Genomic DNA, 20,818 nt, shown 5'->3' on the forward strand with positions numbered 1-20,818 from the left:
TTAGTAGGTCACTTTATGCTCCTTAGACTACAGTTCTTAGACTGTTTATTTTTATACCCTAAGACTTAGGAGGCCATTTTTTTTGTTATCCAGTAGGCAAGGGACTGATTTGATAGATAAGCGCAGCAGCTCCTGTGTTTCAAATATAGTTGGTGTGCTGTCAACTAAATGAGATAACCGTTGTGACGATACCGAGGCTATGCGCTGATTATATCGACCCACGAGGAATTGTGATACTATTTTAGCTTGTGAAAAGACAGCTGGTTGCATTCTACTGATGAGCCTCAATTTGTTGTCTCCATCTCAAGCAAAACAACAAGGTCTATAGGACCTCATGAAAGGACTATACCTCGTTTCTCTGTCCAATGAACTTGACCATGTGGTTGTTCCATCACCGCGAGGCCATATTGCTTAGCAAAATCAAGCCATTCCGAGGCTTAAATGGAAACACATTGCAGATCATGCGACATTGCAGGAACGGGATTTCATGCAATTCCCAACCAATACATTCTGCAATGTAAACGACAGCCGCCACCTACCTGGTCTGTCTCGGGGGTCAAAACTTTGATTGATGGAAGCATAAGAGATGAAATTAGTGAGTCAGTTTGTGTTGTCTTAGAGCAGATTAGTGTCATTTATTACTGCGTATTGGAGCTTAGATGTCAACATTTCCGTTACACCGACTAGGATCTAGACTAGGATCTAGAACAGTGTTCTACAGTAGCTTCCATTTTGTCATACGTGAAATTCCAGGAGCCCGGGGCTTAGCTTACATGCACGATGACGATGACTGTATGGTTGGCTTAGAGTGCTGTCATTCTCAGTAGAGCGCATGGTAAGTCCGTAGGAAGACGTTAAATCTGTACATCATAACGAGCTACGTGGCGTGCGAGATTGTTTCACGTTTCGCCCATCCCGTAGGAGGAAGGCCGCAAAGCCCTTGCCTAGGAAGTCCGAATCCTACCTCCAACCACGGCCTTTCTCAAATTGGCATCCTCAGTTGACTTTTCAGGCCTGGAGATGAGGAGATTGTGGCACCTCTGAATACGCCCCTTCATGAGGCCAAGTATAAAGCATCCAAGTTCCCCGATCAACATCCGAATGCTTGTAAGAAGTACAAACACTTCCTCCCTCAGTCTGATACCGCCACTCTTGCGCTTCTAAAGCAAAGTGGTCGATACAGAGCTTCATTGAACTTTTCCTCTCACATTATTCACCATGACGAACTCCGAGGTTCAGACGCCTACCAATAGCTGCTGCACAGCCTGTTGCAAAGCCAGTGATCTTGGAACACATGACTACTGCGGTACCTGCCCCAGATGCCCTTCCTGATTATTGTGCACTTCGCCGAATTAAAAAGTGTGGAATCGATAGAAGGACAAACCGGACGGGACGCCCAAACAGGCTCAATCGAGAGGGTGTGATGGGAGGAGTCCGTGGTTCCGAAGCCACCCCTGGAAGCTGGACAGATGTTTGCAGACTGCAGGTTGGACCATCACATGTCGCGCGTTCTGTGGAAAAGCGGGAGTCATCGCAACATCTTGAAATGAGATCAGGAAGCTTGTGGCCAGTTCGACCATTAGTTCAAGAAAAGGAATAACGACTTTGTTTGCCATCTTAATATTCCTAATGTGAATGAAATTCTAGGTTGTAAGATCTGTCGGCGATATTGAATGATTGGGGTATACGCAAGATTTTTCAATGAGACTGCCCTCAGGAAGCCAGGCTAGCAAAAACGGCAGCAATGGATGTCTTATCATATTTGACATACTTGCCTTTGCCCTTGTCGATCTCATGGTATCGGTCCCAAAATCGTTCGTAGAGAGGCTGTAGTTTTTGACGAATATCTTCTCCAAATATTCGCCGGACTTCACGTTCCATACTGTAAGATTTGTGGCGGGACACCATATCATCAAACGCGCCATTGAACTGTGTGAACTTCTCCTTGATCTTATCCTTGTCTTTGCTGCCCAGCCCCTTGACGATGGATGTCGAATCGACAGGTCCGGATGTAGGTCGATGGGTCCGATTAGTATGAACAGTATCGAAAAGGTGCACAGAAAGGTCCTTGCACACGTCTGTGTAGGCTGCCGTTGCCTTCTTACGCCACTGCTCGAGAATATCAAGCTTGTTTTCCAGGAGGTCGTTGAGCTCTGAGGTTTGAACCATTCGCCCGATAATGATGACACTGTTGGCCATAAATACTCCGGCAACAGCCTTGCTCTTCATGAGTATGCGTGACTTTTGGTCCAGCCCGGACAAAAGCGTTTCGATGGTGTCGAGACAATAATGCGAGAATATTTCTTTACCATCTGCTCCGATATCAAAAGAGGCTAGGCTGGGAATAGCATCCGTAGAGCGCCCATTTGTTGCTGCGTTTGCTTTCCAACCGCCGTCCCCAATGGATATCATGATGCTGGAGATTGGGCGCAGGAAATGCACCATGGTTTGAAGGCGCTGCATTGTCTCTGATACCAAGGGTATTGGTGCACCATCGGATGGTAGTATCTGTAGCATCCCAACTTTACGCCTTGTTTCCTCTAGGAGTTCTGCTAGAGACGACTTGGCGGTCTCTCTGACAGGTTTCAATGCGGCGGCGAGTGCTCCTTTTAATTCGCCGGTTCGTGTTTCGAGCTTTCCAGAAAGCGCAGAGATGATTTCGGTGATCTCGTAAGCCAGATAGCAATCTGTGTTGAGATGGCTCTTGATGTGAGCATTAAGCTCACGTAGGCATCGTGCCTGTTCGGCCAAAGCTGATTGGCAAGTTGATAGAAAAATAATTGGCCAATCCTCGCGAGAGAAAACACTACAGACGTTGTCGTACTCGGACAGGAACAAGCCTTCCATCGCTTGTGCATAAGTCCCCATGCCATTGGTACCCGCGCGGTAAACAGCATCCGGGCTTTTCTTCTTAGCAGTATTGACGCTTGCAGCGGCAAGGTTGGCTAAAGATGTTGAGAGGTATGGACCGCGCACCTCTGCGTATATATGAGCCAGTTCCGAGGCGCCATTATGGTGGCTCTCGGCAACATAGGAATATATAAGACCAAGACGGGCGATCTTGTCTTGAGGAAGTGTTGGGAAGGGCTTGTCTTTCGTGATGTAGTGCAGTGGCTCAACAGCTCGTGGCGTCTCGCCGCGAAGCACAGTCTCGAAATGATGTTCAAGTTGACTGTTGCCTGATTTGATGAGACGTGACAAATCAGCCATAGTTTGCTGGTTCGCGCGCAGATTCGACGCCTGCATCTCAGTCAAGGCATTGCCTAGGCGCTTTATAGAGGCCAGGTAAGTAGATAGACCAGCCTTCTCAGGGCCGACCCGGATTATTTGTTCCTCATCATTCTTGCTATCTGCAGGTTGGCGCAAGCGATCGATCGCAGAAAGGACGGAGTCGACGTCTAATACGCGGTTAGCAATGGTTATTGATCATAGACATCTTTATTCACTTACTGTTCCCCAGTATTTGTAGTCGCCTAGTCTCTCCATTCAGGGGTCCTGCAACATCCTGGACACTTTTTCCTGTTGTCTCGAGTCTGTTGAGGCAGGATTGAATCTTCTTGGTCAATTGCGTTGTCTTCTCTAGTCGCGAATTGAGGACGTCAACCTCGGCCCTGGCTTCTTCGTCCAAGGCATTGTGCGCGCCGCCAGCAAGTCCGACTGACATTGTTTAATAAAGCTGTCTGTTTGTGTCATGTACTAGGTGATTAAGTGGTTTGTAGGCGACAAGGTAGTAGGTGAGGAGAGACAGTGTTAGGTTTGGTGAATGATGGAAATGGGGGGGGTCATTGCCCAGGAATGAGCGCCGATGTAGGTATGTAACTTGGTCCCTTGACAGCCCGGTAACCTGACGTCCATTGATAGGTTATTACTGTGATAGGCATGGGCGTATTTACAGGCTTGCCCCTGGGAGACATGACATGCCATAGCGGCCCCCCCCCTCTTAGGCGATAGTGGCTGAAGTGTGGCTGTAAGTAATAATCACTTTACGCGAAGTGCCAGGTACGCGTTAATGCAGGGGCGCGACAGGGTTTCGGAGCAGCCCCAGCAACGCCCCGCCTGGGTTTACTTCACCCCTCGATTCTTATATTCGTGAATGCCATCTTTGTCCAACCCGCTTGTTGGTAAAGACATCGCAAAATAGATCGCCATCATGGATTCTTTTATGCTTCAGGATGAAGGCGTGCGTGATCGCATTCGCCAGGCGGAAGAGTTTCTCGATCCCAGTATGTACACCGCCCATTCGTTCCTCTACCAAATATTGTTGTCGTTGCCGCCTGCTACTAACACTTGATACAAAGATGATCCCCAAGTCCGAAGTTATCGATCAGACATCATTCTCATGCTCCAGAAGAACCAGCGCCGCCTGATAGTCAACCTCGATCATGTACGCAATCATAATCAAGACCTCGCACAGGGTCTGCTGCAGCAACCCTTCGACTTCACCCTGGCATTTGATCAAGCCTTGAAGAATATCGTTCAAACCATCCCGCAAGCACGACCGGACCAGACTGCGAAGGACACCATCTACTACTGTGCATGGGCAGGCAGCTTCGGCTTGAATTCTTGCAATCCGCGTACCCTGTCGTCCCATCTTCTCAACTATATGGTATCTATCGAGGGAATCGTAACACGTTGCTCCCTGATCCGACCCAAGGTTGTGAAGAGTGTGCACTACAACGAGACAAAAGACATGTTCCATTTCCGCGAATATCAAGATCAAACAATGACAAACGGAGTCACCACTTCCAGTGTGTATCCTCGCGAGGACGACGACGGCAACCCCCTTGTTACAGAGTACGGCTTTTGTACGTACCGCGATCATCAGACAATCTCCATCCAGGAAATGCCGGAGCGCGCCCCTGCAGGCCAGCTTCCTCGTGGAGTGGACGCTATTCTTGATGACGATCTTGTGGACAGCGTGAAACCTGGTGATCGAGTTCAGCTAGTAGGCATTTACCGGACCCTGGGTAACCGAAACACCAATCACAACAGTGCTTTGTTCAAGACAATGATTCTAACCAACAACGTTGTTTTGTTGTCATCAAAGTCTGGTGGTGGTGTTGCGACTGCTACTATCACGGATACCGATATTCGCAATATCAACAAGGTTTCCAAGAAAAAGAACCTGCTCGAGTTGCTGTCACAGTCTCTTGCCCCTAGTATTTACGGCCATGACTATGTCAAGAAAGCTATCCTACTCATGCTTCTGGGAGGTATCGAGAAAAATCTCGAGAACGGAACACATTTGCGTGGAGATATCAACATCTTGATGGTTGGTGATCCGTCTACCGCCAAATCTCAGCTATTGCGCTTCGTTTTAAACACAGCACCACTGGCCATTGCAACAACAGGTCGCGGTTCTTCAGGTGTTGGTCTAACTGCGGCCGTGACTTCAGACAAGGAGACGGGCGAACGCCGACTTGAAGCTGGTGCAATGGTTATGGCCGATCGTGGTGTTGTTTGTATCGATGAATTCGACAAAATGTCCGACGTGGACAGAGTTGCGATTCACGAAGTCATGGAACAGCAGACTGTCACCATTGCAAAGGCAGGAATCCACACATCCCTGAATGCTCGCTGCAGTGTAGTCGCTGCTGCCAATCCCGTTTTTGGTCAATATGATCCCCACAAGGACCCTCACAAGAACATCGCGCTCCCAGACTCTCTCCTCTCACGTTTTGATTTACTTTTTGTTGTCACAGATGACATTGAAGACACTCGTGATCGACACGTCTCAGAGCATGTCCTTCGTATGCATCGATACCGCCAGCCAGGAACGGAAGAAGGTGCACCTGTACGAGAACAAGGAACACAGTCTTTGGGTGTGGCAACTTCCAACCAGAATGAAACTCAGGGACCAACCGAGGTGTACCAGAAATTCGATGCAATGCTTCACTCCGGTGTTACCATCACATCCGGTCGAGGTGCGAACAAGAAGCCCGAAATTCTAAGCATCCCTTTCATGAAGAAGTACATACAATACGCCAAGACAAGAATCAAGCCTGTACTCACCCAGGAGGCCGCTGACCGCATCAATGACATCTATGTTGGTTTGCGAAACGATGAGATGGAGGGTAACCAGCGAAGGACAAGTCCCTTGACTGTCCGTACTCTTGAGACCATCATTCGTCTTGCTACGGCGCATGCTAAGTCTCGATTGTCGAGCAGAGTTGAGGAGCGCGATGCGCTTGCTGCAGAGGGAATTCTGAGATTTGCTTTATTCAAAGAAGTTGTGGAAGAGTCACGGAAGAAAAGGAGAAAGACTCAAACAGTCGACTTTGCATCGTCCAGTGATGAGAGCTCGGGCGATGATGAGGATGGGGATGAAGCAAATGGCACACAGGCCAGCAGATCCGCTTCCAGAACGACTCGCAACAGCAACCGTCTTCAAACAAGAGGAACCAGCGACAGTAGAGAACCTGAAGCGCCTGAAGACGAATCCCAGGCCACACCACGTCGCTCTGGCAGGAGGGTGCAAGAGTCATCACAGACCTCCTTCGCCTCATCGATGCCTTCTTCGCAACTTCCATCTGAGAGCCAACTCGAGTCTCAAGAAGGTGACGATCTTGCCGACGAAACTGCGGCGCTCGCTATTGATGACACCCCCATTTCCTCTCAACGCCTGACAACCTTCCGGACGACCCTTGGCCAGCTTCTCAATACCGATCTCTTCGAGGACGACACAGCCGAGGTAGATGCAGTTATCGAAGCCGTCAACAGCAAGGTTGGAAGACGCAACGTATTCGACAAGGTCGAGGCGACAAAGGCACTACAGAAGATGAATGAAGCGAACCAAATCATGTAAGTTTTCCCCTCCCCTAACATCCATTGTCGAGTATGCACGTTGACTAACATTGACTCCAGGCTCACGAATGATGATCAACAAGTTATCAAGATCTAGCGATGGCAACCAGAGAGATACCAAGAGCTTAGCAGGCGATATAGATTGGGGGACGTTTAGTTTGATGTGTAATAGTAGACCTCTTGTGGGTCTGTCCTGTTGAAAGAGAGTATATGGTGTTAGCAATACAGCTTGGGCGACTTGCATGACTGACGATGAATGACAGAAGCTTCATATAGCAACAATCTATTATATGCTTGTTGTTCTAGTACGGCATTAGCTATTGTAAGAAGACAAAATTTGTTCATAGACGTTCGCGAAATTCCCGCAGACGAGCCTCCACATTGTGCCCGTTCCAAGTTTCGCTGCCCTCTGCATCTCTACCAAGCGTCGGAACGCCGACCTGTTCAATCGCGAAGCTTGCGGCGACAGCTCCCCAGGCTACGGCTTCTTCGATGCTTTCGCCTCGTGCCAACGCAACTCCAAGGCCGCCTAAGAAGGTATTTCCACCTCCGGTAGGATCAACAACCTTGGACGGCTCTGCGTGGTATGCAGGGACCCATTTCTCAATACCTGGATCAACTTCGATCTCCTCGCGTGCGACAAAGCCATCGGCGTCCTGGAGTAAACCAGCAAACAGAGCCTCCATATCCGTATCGTGCTGTAGACCGCCTCTAACGTAGTCCTTCTTTCGTCGTTTGGTGGCCTTTTGATCACGCCCTCGTTTCCTTCCTCCGTTCTTCGCAATGTAACACCCCTTTTCACCAGCGCGGACGACAAGAGTAAAGGATTGCAAAGGCATGCTGGCAAGGAGCTGCTCGCAAGCTCGCTCCACGGCGACCGTCGAAATCTCACCTGTCTCCGGGTCGAGCCCGCTGTCGCCCATGAAACCAGCTAGTTCGGCATGGTTTGGACTACAAATGTCCACAAGTGGCAGACAGTTGGTGCAGTTGAGCAACTCATCGGGGGTACACAAATCAGGTACCGGTTCCCAGATAAAGATGGGCTTGGTGTACGACTCAGCAGGCATAACCTTTTTACGAAGTGATGTTATCTCTGCAACAAGATCCCTGCATCTGTTCGGAGAACATATCAGGTGAAATGAGCGTGATTGCAACAAGGTCGGGGTAAGATCCTCAGCAGTTAGACGCTTCTTGGGAGTCAGGTACTTGAAAGCGCGCTTCTCGGCAGTACCTTCGTAACCATTCCAGCCTCGTGTAGTCAGTCGCAGCCCATCATGGCGAAACAGAGCTGAGGTGGACCAGCTGTCTATGAGTGTTGAGAGAGAAGGGGGAAAGTCGGAGCCCTGATCGACAATCCAGCCAACAGAGGTAGATGTAGGTGGAGGAGAGAAAAGTCGAGCTCCCAGAGCCGAGTAGGTTCCAGCCCCACCAAGAATGTCCTTGACAGGCTCAGTAGGGGGAATGAAGTCGATATCGTCTTAAAATCAGGTTAGTTCTATGCTTTACGCAAGGCGATAAATATGATGAAGCGCCTCAAATGTGACAGCGCTTGAAGGCAATGAATCTACTGACCGATAATAAACATGCCCATGGTGACGAAATCGATAGGGACATTCTGTTGAGTTTCTTCCTCGTCCGCGGTGTTTTCATCTACAACTGGGGCCGCCTGTTCTGGAGTACCATCCTGTTTTGATTCTTCTGGCTCTTCTGGCTTTGGCTCTGGCTCTGGCTCTGTATTTGGCTCTGGCTCTTGCTCAATATCAGCACTAGCGTCAGCATCGTTGCTTTGAATAGGGTCTTCTGTTTTCTCTAAAGTCATGTTGTCCACATTCGGTAGATCAGATTTCTCATTATCGGCTTGCAGCTCAAGCGCTGGTCGTTCGGCGAGATCAGCCATGATGTCGAAGGGCTCGATTTCTCACTCAAAGACTACCTGGTATGGTGAGATGTACAAGATAGTACGTGGTAGGTCCAGATGCTGAGCGACTACAAGTAAGAATCGAAGCTGAAAAGATGTTTCTGCAAACTAGACAGTCGTCTGATTATCTGTCGTTGCACAGGAGATTGGGAAATCTTTAATGGCCGGTGGAGTCGGTGATTTGACGATGCTGAAAAACAGGGGTCCAAATGCTTAAATTTGGCACAAAAAGTATAGTCAAAAGAAGAGGTAGTCTTGTGGCAGCTCAGCTCATAATTTGATGGATACGTTGAGTGCCGGCTGTTTTGAGTTGTGTAAAGTATATAAAGTAGTACTGCAAAAAGATAGGAAGATGAAAACATAAGAAGCTAAAAAGGGTGCACTCAAAGCATGAATGAATGAATGACTGTAGGCGGTGTCTGCGTTGGTGTTGAGTTTGTGTTTTGGGACAGGCTAATTAAGGTGCCTGACTAAAGTTAGGTACCTACCTGTCCTTCTACTATATCTTTCTCTGACCAACTGCCTAGGATATCTATTAATATCCAACGAGTGCCATTGATAATCACTGTACCTAGAAAAAGTGGCCTGTACCATGTCGGTCAAGAACATTGAATAAATACTACAGCAACATGGCCAGGTATCTCGCCTCAGGTACCTATCTCAATATTGCCTGGCCTTATCGCTTAAAACCTTCTCGAAAACTGGTCGAATGCTTCGATTGATAAACGACCACGTGGCTTTGATCCAATGCAGTTCTGTGTTAGGTTCTGACCTACTTAAAAATCCCTACTAAAAGAATGCTATTCTATCTTTTTAAGCAATACTTATAAAATAACTATTTCTTTTCACTATTTTTTATTTCATTTGTATAATTGCTTCAATCGCTTGTGTTTGAATCACGAGCTTTATATAGAGCCTTTGTAAAGTAATTGTTACATGCTTCGTGGGCCTCAGAAGCTTGATGACAAGCTTGTACCACCCTCCGGCGAGGTTAGATAGTGACCTCATCCTCAAGTTCCAGAGGGCCTGGGGCGCGAGACAATAAAATAGCCCAAGAGTTAGCGATACCGTGCTCTAGCTAGTGGAACAATATATATATTCTAGGTGGGCAAGCGTGAGTATGTGCGCTGTTGAATTTGGTTTCTGATGACGGACTTGTATATCTCAGGTTTGTAGGTTACCTAGTGCTGGGACGATCCAGAACTTTGGTTCTTCCGCCCGGTTCCGGCGTAACTTATAGTATTGGAATGCCTGAAGACGCCATAGAGAAACCGAACAAGCTATAATGATTTACAAAAAAAAAAACATAACCAGCATGGGACAATCCCAAATTTGACATTATATAGCTGCCTGTGTTTATTGCTGGGCAGACAGCTGTCTCTTTTATCCAGTACCCACCTGAGCAGTTACAGCTGGTCCAAAAGGTTCATCGTCGAAAGATACTTTGCCAGTACCTGAATCTACACGTCTGACACACTGCAAACAAGGTACTCTCTCAGTATCCCTCAGCTTCCCCTGTCTGCTGTCAGGTCCTCTTTATTTGGATCTTGAACCTCCTCAACCGAGCTCCAATCATTCACCCATCTTCATTCCCGGTTCTTTGCTTCTTCAGCCTTATCTTGGTATTGGGTTAATAACTCAAGCGCACCAAGTAGGTACAAGCTTTGCTCTTCTCTTACCTCGATCGATTTAATTAACACCAAACGAAGGCAACCGTTCATCACCCCATTTTGCGCAACTGCCTAGGTACCATCGTCCGTTGCCTAAACGCGTCGTTGCCCATCGACCAACCCTCCTTTATATATACCTAGGTAATCTAGGATTATCGCCAATCTTGCGCGCACCTTCAACCAGACAACTCAGTTCCAACTCCTCCCGACTACAACGCATATACCTTCCCTCGGCCAAAGCAATTCGCAATCAGCACCATGGCGGCTAATAGTCAGATGCACAACTTGACCACCCTGATCAAGCGGTAAGCTCACTGCGCCCAATTTGTTGGTCTCGCAAGCTGCGCAGGCACTGATTCGACTTAGACTCGAAGCTGCAACTTCTCGTCTTGAAGACATCGCTTCTGCAACCGATCCGCCCGCCGACGCCAATGTTCTCAACCAGGCGATACCCTCTCCCCTCAACCCCTCCTCGGCTGCTCCCCCTCCGGTTTCCATCAAATCCGCAAAGCCCGAGCCTGAAGCTGAGCCGCTTCCTGAATCCATTGAGGAATTCGATGCTTTCCTGAACACCTCCGTTGAGAATTATGTTAAGCTCAGTCACGAGATCGGCGGGCTTGTCGCTGAACAGGTATACACTCCATGCTGAGGGCGGATGTAATAATCATGCCATGACCAATGCTAATTTTCTCTCCTATACTAGGCTTCCCTTGTCAAGACTGGTTTCCAGGAACAGCGCAAGTTTCTTTTGATATCGACCAAGGCAAAGAAGCCTGATCTATCTGGTTCCGGCATGCCCGTCTTCCAAAATCTTATTAAGCCAATTAACGAGGCACTTATGGCTGTCAACGAGATCAAGGACAACAACCGCCCCAGCCCTATGGTCACACAACTGAGCACTGTTTCTGAGGGTATCATGGTTCTCGCCTGGGTCACTGTTGACACTCGTCCCTTTAAGCATGTGGACGAATGCCTAGGCGCGGCTCAGTTCTTCGGTAACAGGGTCCTCAAGGAGTATAAGGAGAAGTAAGTCATGCCAATTGGAAAACACAAACATATTTAACCAGTTGTTCAGGGATCCCAAGCAGATCGAGTGGGTTCAGAGCTTCTACCAGGTGTTCCGTGATCTCGCCGATTATGTCAAGCAATATTTCTCAACAGGTATCCCATGGAATCCTCAGGGGCAATCTGTCCAGGAAGTCCTACAGTCGCTGTCTAGCGACTCCGCACCTTCTGCTGCTCCTGCTCCTCCTGCTGGAGGAGCTCCCCCCCCACCTCCTCCCCCTGGGCCCCCTCCTGTTTTGGATATCAAGACACAGGAAGCTCCCGCGGCTGCCCCATCTGGCGGTTTGGGTGCCGTTTTCTCGGAACTCAACAAGGGCGACGCTGTTACCAAAGGCTTGCGCAAGGTGGACAAGTCTGAAATGACTCACAAGAACCCTTCCCTTCGAAGCGGCTCCACGGTTTCTACTGGCCAGAGGGGTAAGAGCCCTGCTCCTGGCAAGAAGCCTAAGCCCGAGAGTATGCGTATCAAGAAACCTCCGACGAAGGAGCTTGATGGCAACAAGTGGATTATTGTATGTAGTGTCCCTCATAAAGGAAAGCGACGGCAGCTAACCCAATCCAGGAAAACTTTGAGAAGGAAGCCGAGCCCATCGAAATTGAAGCCTCCTTGACACACTCGATTCTTATCAGTCGTTGTAACAACACCACTATCATTGTCAGGGGCAAGGCCAACCAAGTCACGGTTGAGAACTCAACTCGACTCTCGCTGATCGTTGACACCCTTGTGTCAACCGTCGACGTTGTCAAGGCTCAAAACTTTGCTCTTCAGGTTATGGGTACCATCCCTACCGTTATGCTTGACCAGATCGACAGCGCACAAATCTACTTCAGCAAGGAAAGCATAGGAACCAAGGTCTTCACAAGCAAATCGGCGGGCATCAACCTTAACGTTATCTCTGGCGAGGACGATGATTACAGGGAGGTGCCTCTGCCCTCGCAAATCTGCTCTTACTACGACGAGTCCAAGGGAGACTTGGTCAACGAAATTGTGGCTCACGCCGGCTAATGTAGAACGCACTTTGGATCTGACAATGTAGGATTGGGATATTACCACAACCTTTCTGCCCAGGCTCTAGAGATGTATTTAGACATACGATAGCAACCCAAGTAAATAGTGACTGTTTGGATTTGATAACCTTTTATTCATTTTTTTGGTTCTCATGTTAATGCATGTCTAATCTATGTTTGATTTGCCAAAACGAAATTTCGCTGAATATTCAATAGGTATCCGTTATATGTATTCCATGTCTCTATCCTCTTATGGAAGGGTAGACACAATTACAGCTTGGCCTTGGGAGGCTCCAGAGTAGGTGTGAGCAACTCGCGCATATCGTTGGCAGCTTCGTTCAAGTAGTAACTCATGCGGTCGCTACCGAGACCCTTGGATACGATGTTGAAGTTGAGACTATAATATTTGTTAGCAAAGTTGGTTAACGTTTGGATTGCTGTATTTACCTGTTCTCGTTGATCATGTATGCGATACCAAAGCCAGCGTCGATGACCTGACTCCAACCGTAACCGTTAAAGAACTCGGAGCTAAGTTGGGAAGTGGACAAGTGCCACGAGCTGGAAGATCCGTAGGCAGGGTCCTTGTAAATGGCGGGGACTTCTTGGCCAGCTTCAAGGAGCTTCTTGAGACCAAAGAGATGTCGGTCGACACCCTTGCCGTCGGATGCAGCAGTGATGTACTCGATATGGGCGTTGATTGCCTTGCGGAAAAGCTCTACACGTGTCTTGTCTTCGACGGAGGCATCAGACATGGCTTGGACCCAAGCGACAGAATCATCAGAAACAGTGCGGCATGTTTCGGTGCGACCAAGCTGGAAACGACGCGTAGCAGCGGACTCGTACGTAGGTCGGCTCTTGCCGTACATCTTGAAGTAGGCGAGCTGGATGATCATCTGAACATAAGCGTCTGGCGAGCACTTAAACTTCTTGATGAGACCCTTTCCGTAGCCTTGGTAGGCTTGAACGGCAAGCTGATGCTTGCTAATGATATCGTTGAAGTCCTTTGTAGCACGATCAATTTCACTCTGGACTTCCTGGGTGATCTCAAACTTGACGAGCTGAGGTTCGGGTAGGGTAGAGCGGATGTTGGGGTCAGAGAAGTCGAGCTTGTTTCCGAAGATAAGATCGTTAACGTAGTCGTTGAGGCGATGAGTGGGAGTACCGTCCATCATAGAGTGCTCGCCCATGAATCCAGACGTGCCGTTATCGTTAATGATGAACTGCAAAGGCTTGTCATACCAGCGGTTGGCACCATCGCCGTGCCAGTACTGATGGGCACGCTCCTCAAGAGTGACGGGTGATGCGTCATCAAGGCAAATCACGAATGAGGCTGACTCGATAGCCTCGAGCGCATCCTTGTTCTTCGGGCTTGCCTTGAGCAGAGTATCACGAGCTTCCGTCCAGATGTCTCGGTTCTCTGAGGTGAGAGCGCCAACGGCAGGAACACGCTGGGCGACCTCGTAGACGTGCTTGAACTGTTTCTCAAGCTCTGAAGTGTTGAGCTGCTTTCCGTCGATCTCATGCTGAATCTTGAAGAACTGGTTCTTGCGAATAGCGATGATGTGCTTGTTCTCCTCGGGAGAGAACTTAACAGGATGGTCAGCAGGCTTGGCTGCGACTCGAGAGGCATTGAACATCCACTGGTAGCTATCCATGCAAATGGGCAGCTTCTTCATGTACTCTGGCTCGAGAGTACCACCGTCAACCTGCTTCTTGAATTCAAGGACGGATGTTGTAATCGCAGCAGCACGCTTGGCTGGGTCTCGTCTTCGGCGGTCGTCTCGGTGGGAATAGAAGTAGCTGACATAAGGAACGACTGGGTCACGGTAGGAGAGGTAGGCGGCATCATTCCACCACTCATAAATCCAGTTCTTGGTGTTCGGGTCCTCACGCTTGGCCACGAGCTTTTCTTGCAGCTTCGAGCCTACGCCACCGGGACGCACAAACTCGTCAACGGCCTTCTTGCTGGCCTCGTACTCGCTGGTAGACAGGAGAGGGTGAAGCGACTTTAAATAACGCTTGGCTGTCTCCTCGAGTGTCGGCACGGGCAATCGTGGAAGAGAGTCTTGCCATCGCAGCATTGGTCCCTTTGAATTGTTCTCAATATAGCCTGGTTTATGATCGCGTCAGTATATCAAATCGGCTGCAATGATCGCATTGGGACTTCTCCTACCTGAAGAGGATGAGGAACTGTTGGCTCGCTTAGAAGGAGACATGCTTAGAGTCTGCGCCTAAATTCACTCTGTTAGAAATTTGATCGGCCAGAAGATTCTTTGGTGAGTGAGATAAACAGAGGGAAAGTAGCGATCAAGTTTTGTAGTGAACTACCCATGCCGTCTGGGAAACGATATGGAGAAGTCGATCACAAGCGAACAATGGACCCCAGTCCCTGTCGCCCGCAAACTTGGTCATGACTCGTCGTCTGTCCCCCATGACAAGACATCCAGCCAAGTGCTCTTGGTTTCAACCAAGGTCCATCGACATGTGAAGATGACTGTGACGAGAACAAAGGCGCATTGTGAAGTGAAGGACAATGCTGACTTACGGCGCGTATCTTGGTAAAGTGACGGAAGCTGTTCCTTAAGGCGGGCGAGCGTGCTGAAGCCAACATGACCGACACGAAGGAGATACAACCAAAAAGAAGAAAGAGAAGCGAAGGCGACAGCCGGAAGGGTTGGGGTAGATATGTAGTATGAGGATATGACGATGCCGTCGGCTTTCTATATGAGAATAGTAAGAGGGCCGGTTTCGCGCTTATTACTCTGGCCTCGGTTGAAGACGCGGCAATCTTTAGTTATAAAATGGAGACGATCTTAACCAGTTAGTCTTGTGCCTGGGAGTTGAAGCACGATACCAATCAAGGGTCTGGATGAGTGTTAGGCTATCAAGTCGGAGATTTGCTTGTGACGGGCGTGGAGACGTCATGTCATGAGTCCCCTCTCAAAAGCCTTGGGCCGAGGTACGAACCTCAAGGGCCGACGGGACGGATGACAAGGGGGGGAGTAGTCCGGGGGTCCTGTGATAAGCTTGGTATCCAATCAGATGTTACAGATAGTCTCCAAGTCCACTATCACCGAGGCAATCGTCAAGTTACGTCTTGTCTGTGTTGGGTTGGGGTTTGGGGAAGACACTGTACCAACAGAAATATATGATATTGCAAAATATTATAGAGACCTAGGCTTTTATTCAATATTATCTCTGCTACTAAACGATATAGATAAATCCCGCTGGCGAGGTAATGACTCAATTCCTCAACATCAAGTCTTCCACTACCCCAGTTTATGATATAGCTTGGTCGCGGGGAAGTGGAGAGCTTCACTTCACCTCTATTCTGATATTTCTCGGTCTCACAAGTCTATTATGCTGTGCCACCTACATCTTATTCAACACGCGTTTAAACTAGTGTCTTTATCAGCGTGCAGATCATTTTCCTATGGCATAAGATCTTGCCAGGCCACAGCACTAATACTTCTGGGACTACACCCGGAGCTACGAGACATGGCTATAGCTCTACCGGCGACTCGAGTAAGAGCCTGACATTGTGACTGTGAAATATCAATAATAGGCGTGTTCAGATTTTACAGAGTATTACACATGCACATAGAGGAGTGGTAATAAATATCCGAGCTCATCGCCATTTGGTCTTATAACCGTTGGCCCGAGACGGTTGTCCGAACTCTCGTTGCAACGTGTGTTGATAAAGTCTGCACAAATGGATGCAACGCTTTCTCGGCGTGACAATAATATGTTTTGAGAGTGGCATATATACCAAGTTTGCATCACATCTGCTAGACAAGATCAAGAATGATGATACGTTAAGGAAGTGGTGTGAACAAATGTAAACATTCCAATTCGCCAACATCACAAACCATTGACTAAATAAGATACAGCCAAGAAACAAGAAAAAAAGCCAAGGCATCTATACCATGTGATAGTACACCCTTCCACAACCGATTACATCGAATAGCATGTCTGTGTCGATGGTCTATTAACCACCTGAATGACCTTCGTAGTCCCCAGCGTCAGCCACATGGGTGACTGCAGCTGTTGCTATCGCCTCACTTATCCATATCATTTGTGCCAACCCCTGCTCTAGTGCGAGGCGCAAACTATTGAAGAAGCGTCGAGTCGTCGGGTAGTACCATTTGAAAGACGTCTATTCTTCGCACCCACCAGGCGCCGTAACTTTAAACCCAAATATTCTCCATGCCTCATTATCCTCAAGACAATCTTATTTTGTTGACCCTCAGTTTAGACGTTTATGCTTCGTAGCTCTTGATCTGACCATCGCTGCTAGGTGGGGGGACTGCTGATGCACCAGGAGCAGCCTGGAAGCTTAATCGGTCGCCCTCATTCATGGCCTCCTGGGCAAGTCGCATACCTTGCTCGCCTCCAACAGCTGCCGCAGCTTTAAGGCCCTCCTGAACATCCCTGACTCTGCGTCGGAATGTCAGTCGATCCAAGAATAGTTGCTGTCTGGCTCGTTCAAGCTCTCGTCGCTCTGCACGGAGAACCTCCTCCATCTCATCAAAGTACTTGAGCTTGAGCTCTAGCTTTTGCAGGGTTACGTTCGAGGCCGCAGAAACCAAGCGTGTCATTTCACGCTCCTCATGTGATGCAAATCCTGCTGCCCGAGCACCTATCGAAGCCAGAGGAATAGAAGCTAGTGCATTGGTCTTCGTCGTTGTGGTTGTCGTAGTGGTTGTGGTGGTCTCTTGTCGAAGGTCGATGTCCATTGAGTCGTTCTTGGCCTTGCTGTCGCCATTGGTCTGAGACTCATCGTCGGCCTTGTCACCGTCCAGCTGCTTACGAAGCTTGCGCTTGAGCTCATCAGCAGACTTGCTGGCAGCAGCAGCCGTACTAGCAGGGTCGGCCAGACTAGCAAGGAAACCAACAACAGACATAACCGGATTATCAACTTGGCTGAAGGGAAGCTGTCCTTGCTGTGGGCCGAGCATGGACAAGCCAGTTGGTGCGTTGATGGGAGCTTCAGAATCCAGATACTTCTCTTCGATATCGAGCTGCAGAAATTGAAGCACACACTCTTCTCGTGTACGGGTACCAACGTGCTCAGCAATCTCACCCCAGTCATCATCGAATCGTTCAAGACCCTCGAGAAGTCGAAGAATCTCGGCATCTGTCCATGGCGCGTCGCGATCAAGAGTTGATGTGTAAGTGGGGTTTTCCATCTTCACGTACATGCTGCTGTTATGGTTGGCAGGCAGACGACCTTCGGTAAAACAGTTGGGGCAAAGATCGTACTTGGCCTTGGGGTTGGCATCTGTATGGTTGCTGTGATAGTATATCCGGGTACAGTCATTACCGCACTGGTGGCAATGAACCTTGGCAATAGGGGCTTTGATGGCATCCTCAGCACCAGGTACGCCGTTGGTGGTCGGGGTTTCGCCATTTGTCTTGCCCTCGGTTTTGCTGATAAGAGAGCTTTTGGCATTGGCCTCGTAAATGTTTCGTCCAATTTCGAGGTTCTGCTCTGCTTTGGCTGGAGTGGCCGCGACTGCCTTTTGATCAGTATCTTGGCTCTTCTTGCCCTCCAGGACCACAGGGTCAGCCGAGGGCTGCCACGCCTGAAGACCACGGGGGGTGTCGCAAATGATCTTGAAGTGGCCAGTAAAAGGTGGCCCAACATGAGAGGGGCGCTGGTCGGCATCGACCTATCCAGTGTTAGAAAGTGTAAAGATTGGTAAAAACGAACAGCTTACCTGGTAGTTGATCAAGCCCCATTGCTCCAAAAAGGCGTGGACACGCATGATGGCGCAAACATCACCAGCCAAGTTTCTTCGACAAGCTGTGACTGTCAGGTACTCGACGGGGTTGAGACGATATGTGTTGATCATAAAGTCGCGGTAGTCCTTGTAGACAGCAGGCGTTTTGCTTCGGTTTCGGTTGTTGAAGAATTCGGCCATGGCCTTGCGTTCGATTTCGTGAATGGCGTTCATATCGAACCAGGTGCTGTAACTCGGTAGGACAATCGCATGGGTTTGCGTCATAAGATGTTCACGAGCAGCGGACTCGACCACCTCCTTCGTCTTGGTTTCTTGACCATCGGTAACGGCAGCTCCACCTTCCTTGGGCTTGGTCTCATCAGACGGCGCATCGTTCATTTCTTCATCGCCACGAGCTAAAGGTATCAGCAAAGCGAGCACAAAGGTTGAAAAAATTCAATTACCAGGTGCAGGAGTTGTGCTATCCTGTTTGATAGTTGTATCAAGACCTAGCCCCTCGGACATTTGGATATCTATATCCCATGAGTATTTTGTTTGGATAAGTAGGTAATTCACAATGCGCCCATACCTTCACTATCGCCAACGCCAGAATCGCCTTGCAGAGGAGGCTGGGCAAGAATGGGATTACTGTTGGGCGATGCGCCGTTGCCAGGCGAGCCATAGGTCGCACTGTCATCCATCTTGGTGATGACCTTGGGCAATGGTTTATAAAAAGCGACAAGTCAATCGGAGGCGCGCGACAGAGACAATGCGCGACTGTGAGCGAAAAGGCTTATCGCGATTTCAACGGATGATTGTTCGGATGTCGTCGTAGATTCAATGCCGCTAGCGTCGTGATGTTGATGGAGTCTTGCGATGAAATGGGTCGCGTCTTGGAGAAATTTTGGCGCGAACTGACTGGCTTCAGCTTCGTGACCATCTCGACGCGCAGGTCCAGGGGGAAGGCGTAGCATCACGTGATACAGTCTTAGCTAATCAGATTCATTACACTGGCAGGTTATCTAAAGCAGAGCTAACAAAAAAACAGTTGATATTAACTATCCTAACAGAACGAGCCTGAGAAAGATTCTAGGACTTGAATTATTCAAAATTGTTAAATACAGTACTGGGTGCACTATGGTCACTGACTTGGCCTCTCAGTACAGTAGAAAGCGATCTGTTGGATTTATACAAGCCCAAACATGTAGATCTGCGATTTGGAAGAGAGAGCCCAGAGATCTGCGATATACATGATTGAAACCTTGGGAAATAAACGTCGTTCACCTTGCTGAGGTAGGAAAAACAGTTATAAGTCTGAACCGTCATGTGACGCAACTTGAGCCGGTTCGGCATTCGAATCCACATGCCGCCAGTTCCCGGTCAATGACCGATGGCGGCGTTGAATTACTCGGCCACGACCTCGGCCCGCTAACAACCGTCGCCGACTTCACCTGGGCTACATCATCCTACTCCTCCTCGAGCGGACAGTTGGTTCGTCAACCTACAAATTAATCACGATTTCACAATGCTCCCGATCGCGAAGCGAGTTTTGGCAAAGCAGGCCACCGGCCTCATGGCGCGCGCGCACGCCTACAGCTTAGGCGTACAACGGCAACGCCTAGCATCAACCTTGGCAATTCTCGAGCAAAAGGATGGTGTACTCAACCACAGCTCACTAAGCGCCTTTACAGCTGCGAAGAAGCTGGGTGGAACAGTACACGGCTTCATCGCTGGTACTGGTGTCAAGTCTGTCGCTCAAGAGATTGCCAAGGCTGAGGGCGTTGAAAAGATCATCGCTGTCGAAAATGCTGCATACGAAAAGGTCCGTGATACATTGGTTGACCTCGATAGCAATATACTAACTTTTGACAAAGGGTCTGCCCGAGACTTATGCCCCTCTTTTGGTTGAGAACATCAAGAAGGGAGGTTACACGCATGTCATTGCTGGCCACACCGCGTTCGGCAAGAGTGTCATGCCTCGAGTTGCTGCACTCCTCGATTCGCAGCAGATCTCCGATATCACAGCAATTGAGAGCGAGAATGTCTTTGTCCGGCCGATCTATGCTGGAAACGCAATCGCTACGGTTGAGTCATCAGACTCTGTCAAGGTCGTTACTATTCGAGGAACTGCCTTCGCTTCTGTTCCACTTGAGGGAGGTTCTGCCGCTGTTGAGGACGGTGTTGATTCTAAGCCAGAGTCACCTACCGAGTGGGTGTCAGAGGACCTAGCCAAGTCCGACCGCCCTGATCTCTCTACTGCCCCCCGTGTTGTGTCGGGTGGTCGTGGTCTCAAGTCCAAGGAGGACTTTGACAAGATCATGCTGCCTCTTGCCGATGCCCTCGGCGCCGCCGTTGGTGCATCGCGCGCTGCCGTTGACAGTGGCTATGCCGACAACAGTCTGCAGGTGGGTCAAACGGGCAAGGTGATTGCTCCTGAGCTATACATGGCTGTAGGTATTTCGGGTGCTATCCAACATCTTGCGGGTATGAAGGACAGCAAGGTCATTGCCGCCATTAACAAAGATGCCGATGCCCCCATCTTCCAGATTGCCGATGTCGGTCTGGTTGGTGATTTGTTTGAAAAGGTGCCAGAGCTTACTGAGAAGGTCAAGAGCTCATAGATGTCTATA

General features: G+C 49.1%; 7 protein-coding genes across 7 annotated transcripts; 3 read left to right on the forward strand and 4 right to left on the reverse strand.

The window, feature by feature from the left end:
* Window positions 1-1,713: 1,713 nt before the first annotated feature.
* Window positions 1,714-3,664, reverse strand: FSST1_004777 (GTP-Rho binding exocyst subunit EXO70; the record flags this gene model as incomplete). The annotated part of the gene is made up of 2 exons (XM_083230985.1): window positions 1,714-3,398; window positions 3,451-3,664. The coding sequence occupies 2 exons, from the start codon at window positions 3,662-3,664 to the stop codon at window positions 1,714-1,716; spliced, it is 1,899 nt and encodes a 632-aa protein (XP_083088207.1).
* Window positions 3,665-4,150: 486 nt separating this feature from the next.
* FSST1_004778 (MCM DNA helicase complex subunit MCM3) lies at window positions 4,151-6,901 on the forward strand (the record flags this gene model as incomplete). The annotated part of the gene is made up of 3 exons (XM_083230986.1): window positions 4,151-4,223; window positions 4,299-6,801; window positions 6,865-6,901. The coding sequence occupies 3 exons, from the start codon at window positions 4,151-4,153 to the stop codon at window positions 6,899-6,901; spliced, it is 2,613 nt and encodes an 870-aa protein (XP_083088208.1).
* A 244-nt stretch (window positions 6,902-7,145) lies between these two features.
* Window positions 7,146-8,701, reverse strand: FSST1_004779 (Ribokinase-like protein; the record flags this gene model as incomplete). The annotated part of the gene is made up of 2 exons (XM_083230987.1): window positions 7,146-8,281; window positions 8,377-8,701. 2 exons carry the CDS (start codon window positions 8,699-8,701, stop codon window positions 7,146-7,148), a joined length of 1,461 nt encoding a protein of 486 aa, XP_083088209.1.
* Window positions 8,702-10,650: 1,949 nt separating this feature from the next.
* FSST1_004780 (adenylate cyclase-binding protein) lies at window positions 10,651-12,463 on the forward strand (the record flags this gene model as incomplete). The annotated part of the gene is made up of 5 exons (XM_083230988.1): window positions 10,651-10,697; window positions 10,759-11,023; window positions 11,096-11,418; window positions 11,468-11,969; window positions 12,020-12,463. The coding sequence occupies 5 exons, from the start codon at window positions 10,651-10,653 to the stop codon at window positions 12,461-12,463; spliced, it is 1,581 nt and encodes a 526-aa protein (XP_083088210.1).
* A 272-nt stretch (window positions 12,464-12,735) lies between these two features.
* On the reverse strand, window positions 12,736-15,076 carry FSST1_004781 (carnitine O-acetyltransferase CAT2; the record flags this gene model as incomplete). Its single annotated transcript, XM_083230990.1, has 4 exons — window positions 12,736-12,862; window positions 12,913-14,575; window positions 14,639-14,696; window positions 15,011-15,076. The coding sequence occupies 4 exons, from the start codon at window positions 15,074-15,076 to the stop codon at window positions 12,736-12,738; spliced, it is 1,914 nt and encodes a 637-aa protein (XP_083088211.1).
* Window positions 15,077-16,724: 1,648 nt separating this feature from the next.
* On the reverse strand, window positions 16,725-18,889 carry FSST1_004782 (SWIRM domain-containing protein; the record flags this gene model as incomplete). Its single annotated transcript, XM_083230991.1, has 4 exons — window positions 16,725-18,137; window positions 18,186-18,604; window positions 18,653-18,721; window positions 18,778-18,889. The coding sequence occupies 4 exons, from the start codon at window positions 18,887-18,889 to the stop codon at window positions 16,725-16,727; spliced, it is 2,013 nt and encodes a 670-aa protein (XP_083088212.1).
* Window positions 18,890-19,713: 824 nt separating this feature from the next.
* Window positions 19,714-20,809, forward strand: FSST1_004783 (electron transfer flavoprotein subunit alpha/FixB family protein; the record flags this gene model as incomplete). Its single annotated transcript, XM_083230992.1, has 2 exons — window positions 19,714-20,010; window positions 20,063-20,809. The coding sequence occupies 2 exons, from the start codon at window positions 19,714-19,716 to the stop codon at window positions 20,807-20,809; spliced, it is 1,044 nt and encodes a 347-aa protein (XP_083088213.1).
* Window positions 20,810-20,818: the final 9 nt, after the last annotated feature.

This window comes from Fusarium sambucinum, chromosome I, assembly GCF_050947815.1.
Source record: "Fusarium sambucinum isolate potato_lamoka chromosome I, whole genome shotgun sequence".
Taxonomy (NCBI): domain Eukaryota; kingdom Fungi; phylum Ascomycota; class Sordariomycetes; order Hypocreales; family Nectriaceae; genus Fusarium; species Fusarium sambucinum.